Raw genomic sequence first — 4888 nt, 5'->3', positions numbered from 1 at the left:
CAATGGTAAAAGATGAATGATAATATCATAAGCTACAAATCTTTATGAATAATTCTAGCATTTTTAATTCCTCCACAACTTATTTGATACTTTTTTTTTTTACTTATTTAGTCCTTGTCCTTCCCAATTTTTTCTTAAACTTGTTTAATATTTTATTTTCTAAAAGAATTTATGAATTCATCACAACAAAATTTTAGAGATTTATATATAGAGAATAGATTTTCTCAATTTTTTTCTTCAATTATTTAGTAAAGTGTGATCTCTCTCCTTATTAATGGCTGAGGTGGATGAATTTGAAGATAGGTTGAAGAAGTTGGAAGGTTTGTGTAATCCAATAATTTCCAAGATGTACCAAGGTGGTGGTGGTGCTGGTGATGTGCCTATGGGAGGTGGTGCAGATGGTGCATCTTATGGAAATGCTTCATCTGGTGGCAACAATGGTGCTGGTCCTAAGATTGAAGAAGTTGATTAGGACAAATGGAAATGCAATTTATGTTTCATTTGAGTAGTAATATTATAGGTTGTGTGGCTTTAGAAAGGAGAAATGTTGTGCCCAAGAATAATAATAATATAATATTGTGAGATGTAAAATATCCTTTTATATTGTAGAGATAAAATAAACATTTTGAAATTACTACTTGTATTAATTGCCATCTGCTTATTGTGTTAGTGCATGATCGGAAAATACCACATGAATCAGTTTTTATTGTACTTGTACTGAAATTTCCCATGCTAATGCAAATTGTTCCATTGATACATACAATGAATTGGGATTTTATTTTGAGATTGGAACTATGATTTTGCCTCTTGCTCTCTACAAGCCATGGAGAATGTCATGCTAGATAAAATGCTTTATTATTGTTATTGTTTTCTATTGCTAAAGAAGTAGATATCTTAGATTGAAAACAGAGCAAGTTTATGGTAAAGGAGAAATGAAGCTTCATTTTGTGGAGGAACATATACCTTTGGAGATTTTGTGCTTTTGTTATTGTCTTTAAATTGATTTTCTTTCATGTCTATGTTCTGTTTTCTGCTGAAAAATTAACATTATTGACCATTTGACTTAAACAGTGACACACCTATGGCCCAATATATCATCAATATGAATGCTTCACTTCCTGCAAGTTCATCATACATATTTTGGAAAGCAGCCACATGTTTGTTCAACCCCATGTGGAGCAAATGATAAGATGTCAAGTTGCCAAATTTAGAGAGGACAATACCTATGTCAAGCCCAATTGATTCCAAAAGAGCTTCTATGTCATCATCAAATCATGTTATACCTGCATTGAACTACAATGGACATGACTTTTTTTTAAAAGGCCTTTTCTTATATAAGTTATAACCAAACTTCACTCACCAAAGGGACCGCACTTTAGAGGTTCCATCTTCTATATGCTTGTTTTTGTTTATTGTTCTTTCATGCATGAAATTCATCTTCATTGCAGTGTTGGCTAAAACTGAAGACTTTTCAAAAAGAGGGTTCTATAGGACAACCATATCCATCAATTTTCCGCCAAAAAAGGAAAAAGAAAACAGAAAAAATGAGAAAATTAAGCCAAATTAATTGCCTTAGTGCCTATCTAAGCGAATGAAATGATGGAGCTCATTTCAAGGCTAAATTCATTCCACATATTCTTCCAAATTTGAAGCAGCATTTTTATCTATAAGATCAGTTAAGTGATTAGATGTCCTTTGAATCAAGGTGATGCAAGTCTTCCAGTTCTAACTCAGAGCAAAAAAAGAGATAAAAAATGTGCATATTAAAGATGACAAGTATTTCTCAAGCTGAACTCCGGATCATACTTACTACTTTGTTAGCACCTCATCCATCATCAGAATTGTAGATATCATTTCTATTCCTCAAAATCCACCAAAAAATTAAATAGAACAAGAATGTATCTCTCCAATAAAAAATCCTACTTCAGCTAGTTGTTCAAGCTAGGACAAGCATACTAAGGAACAATCAGAAACATTAAGACCAGGTGACCTTGATTAGCTCGAGTACTTTAACCGTGTGTTACTCAAGAGTGGAATATGGAAGAGAGGAAGTTCTGTATTCTGATCCTCATTAGTGTTAGAGAGAAAAATTACAGAGGATATGAACAAAAGATTGGTCAGCAATCTTACACATTACACGTTTTATGTATATACTCTATCTAAGTGGACCTGCTAGCTAGAGATAAATACAACTAGTCTAAATCTAACTCAATTAACTAACTCACTATTCAGTCTATATGTGCACAATTAGTTACAAGTCATGCAGAAAAAAAGAAAAAAAGAAAAAAAAAAAACAGGGCATCAAACCAAATTACATATTTTTTTGTAAGAAGTATTCATAGACATCAACAGAAAAAATTAAGAATTAATGTGGGAGACTGGCCTAACATTGATTCAGTGTTAAGCAACTTAAACAACTCTAAAGTCACACAAATAATCAGCATGATTACAATCCTCCAAATATAACAACGATAAAAATCTTCGCCATATGTGTTTGGACATTTTCTGATATATATTTAAAACAAAAAGAAGTAAGGGATAATTTTCTGTTTCCAAACATAATTTGATTTAAAATAATAAAAAGTTTCTTTTAAAGATGACCCACAAGTAAACGAATGAATACCAAAAATACCAACTAAATGAAAAATTACCTCTGCCTCTTTTTGCAAAAAAGTGCATCAAAAAAACATGTTATTGGAAAAAATATATTAAGCAAATAAAAGATTCACAGAAAAGAAAAAATAAAAACATGGTTCATATCCTAGTCATGATGCATCAAAAATCGTTTTGCAGTTGACCAAAGTGTAGAGTTGCCAACTTGCCATCAACCTGCATCACAAATTGATGTATGCAACTCAAAGCATTAAACGGCATATATAAATTTCCTACTATGTTCAAGTGCATGTTTTCAGGGCATCAAACAAATTTATTCATAAGCATCAACAAATATTTTAATAATTTAGGTAGCACACTGGCCTAAAATTGTCCCAACAGTTATTCAACTTGAATAATTTTTAGAACTTTTTAAGGCTGTAACATGATAACACCTTTGATCAATGAACAACTATAGAATAGAGTTAGTGAGAATTCATACCATGTTCAACAGCATTTTGGTCAATGAAATTTAGCTGACATGTTGCAGAGCCCTTTGGTATAGCAGATAATTCCCTGACAATATCGTACTTTGTCTCTTGGTTGAAAACATATTTAAGATGAATTGTGACTGTCTTCAAAGCAAGTCCTCTTTGTAAAAGATATGCAATAAATTCACGCTCACCTGCAGAGTCTTCATATCCTCTAAATTCAAAACTCTTGAGATGTGACGTCACACAATTGGGAACCAAGGTTGGTGGTGCTGGCCCATCATACTCCACCGGATGAAAATATTTGTCCTGATAACAAAAAATAAAACTTTTCAATAGACTCAGGCAAACAACAAAAAAGAAACAGAGACACTAGTTTTAAATTGAAATGTATTCATACCCTGGAAATATCATGAATCACAAGAGTTTCAAGTACATGAGAATTATGAAGAAAGTTTAGCAGGAAGTTTGTGTTGAAACATGTAACATCAAGCTCTAGATTGAGCAAACGGTGAAATTTGAAAGCTGGGGCACTAAATAAGCACTGCATAGAAGATAAGTACATAACAATTATAAGTCATAATTCATAATTATAGTTAGAATTTACAAATTCAAATAATGGAGTTACATCAAGCATGTTACCAGTGCTGTGTAACCTTTCAATGCCAAGAATTTTGTTTCGCGGAGTGCATTGAAAAGGCGGGGCACCCAACCGACATGCTTAATAGAGACATGAAGAATATCAAGATGTGCCTCCACCATGTTAGTGAAATTGCTAAAAGAAAACTTTAGCTCAGAGTTCATGAGGGTCGTTATTTTCATGTGGAGGTATTCAAGAGATGGCGTGTCTATCACACGATGGCCAATCCCATAAAAAAACATGTTATCTTCAAAGATTAAACTTTTCAATTTGCAAGGCATCTGGATTGTAGGTATATAAACTTTACTATTATCTGGGGATATGCTCGATACAATGAGTTTAAGATTTTCAAGAACAGGGCAGCCGGATAAAAGCTTGCTGGGGTCGGCATAGATGGTATCCAAGTGTAGGTTCTTGAGGGATGGCAGATAAACATTTGGAAACTCTGGATAATAATCCAAATAACTATCATGCTTCAAAACAAGGGACTTGAGCGATGGACAAGTGAGTATGGCTTTAGGCAAGTTGATTCCAAACACCGGATCAATGCTGAGATACAGTTCTTGAAGATGGGGCCCAATGATGGCATCAAGCAATGTTAATATGAGACTCTCTGAAACTATATTGCAAGTGAGGCGGAACTTTTGAATTGAGTAATCTGTATTGCGCTGAGCTAAAATAGCTTTCACATACGAATAAAATCGATCTTCCCATTCCGGAGTCCACCAAGGGGCTCTATCCTCTATGTCAAGGACTTGGAGATCCTTCCAAACATGGCGCCACCTGCGAGAGAGGATACCGGTGGATACAGCTTCTTTTGTTGGGAGGTATGAGAGAATGTCGCAAAGGATAGAGTCCGGTAAGAAACTTATCCTATCCATCTTCATGGTTGATGGTTTCGCTTTCTCAAGTTTGTCTCCGGAGAGGGTTAGACTCAACTCCAGGGTTTAGGTTTTAAAGAAAAATCAAGGGTGTTTGTTTCATTGATTTTGATTATATAGATTTGACTAAGATTATTATAAATGGTATTATATGATATATGATTTGAATTTATCTTTTAATTTTATTAAATTTAAATTATTATCATTTATTTTGAGTTGATTTATTTAATTTTGAAAAATCAATAAACAATTTAGATTTTTTTAATTTTAAAATTTTTAAGTTA

General features: G+C 33.2%; 1 protein-coding gene across 2 annotated transcripts; it reads right to left on the bottom strand.

The window, feature by feature from the left end:
* Positions 2737 to 4674, bottom strand: LOC107618264 (putative FBD-associated F-box protein At5g56820). 2 transcript variants are annotated; one of them, XM_021112260.1, is made up of 5 exons: positions 3726 to 4674; positions 3484 to 3627; positions 3278 to 3392; positions 3095 to 3168; positions 2737 to 2829 (listed from the first exon to the last, which is right to left on the bottom strand). In XM_021112260.1, exons 1-4 carry the CDS (start codon positions 4608 to 4610, stop codon positions 3125 to 3127), a joined length of 1188 nt encoding a protein of 395 aa, XP_020967919.1. In that variant the 5' UTR covers positions 4611 to 4674; the 3' UTR covers positions 2737 to 2829; positions 3095 to 3124. The 2 variants fall into 2 exon arrangements, with proteins under 2 accessions (XP_020967919.1, XP_016175764.1); XM_016320278.2 differs by having other exon boundaries at positions 3095 to 3392.

The sequence above is a fragment of the Arachis ipaensis genome, chromosome B09 (genome assembly GCF_000816755.2).
Source record: "Arachis ipaensis cultivar K30076 chromosome B09, Araip1.1, whole genome shotgun sequence".
Lineage (NCBI taxonomy): Eukaryota > Viridiplantae > Streptophyta > Magnoliopsida > Fabales > Fabaceae > Arachis > Arachis ipaensis.
Note: the sequence above shows the minus strand (reverse complement) of the source record. Positions and strands in the feature narration are given on the sequence as shown.

Bases quoted from the DNA above. Each gene is read 5' to 3' on its own strand.
- LOC107618264 (XM_016320278.2), bottom strand. From the start codon at position 4,610: ATGAAGATGGATAGGATAAGTTTCTTACCGGACTCTATCCTTTGCGAC. The intron at 3,628-3,725 runs GTAACATGCTTG...TCTTCTATGCAG, and splicing joins TGAAAGGTTACACAGCACTG to TGCTTATTTAGTGCCCCAGC. The intron at 3,393-3,483 runs GTATGAATACAT...TTTTGTTATCAG, and splicing joins TGATTCATGATATTTCCAGG to GACAAATATTTTCATCCGGT.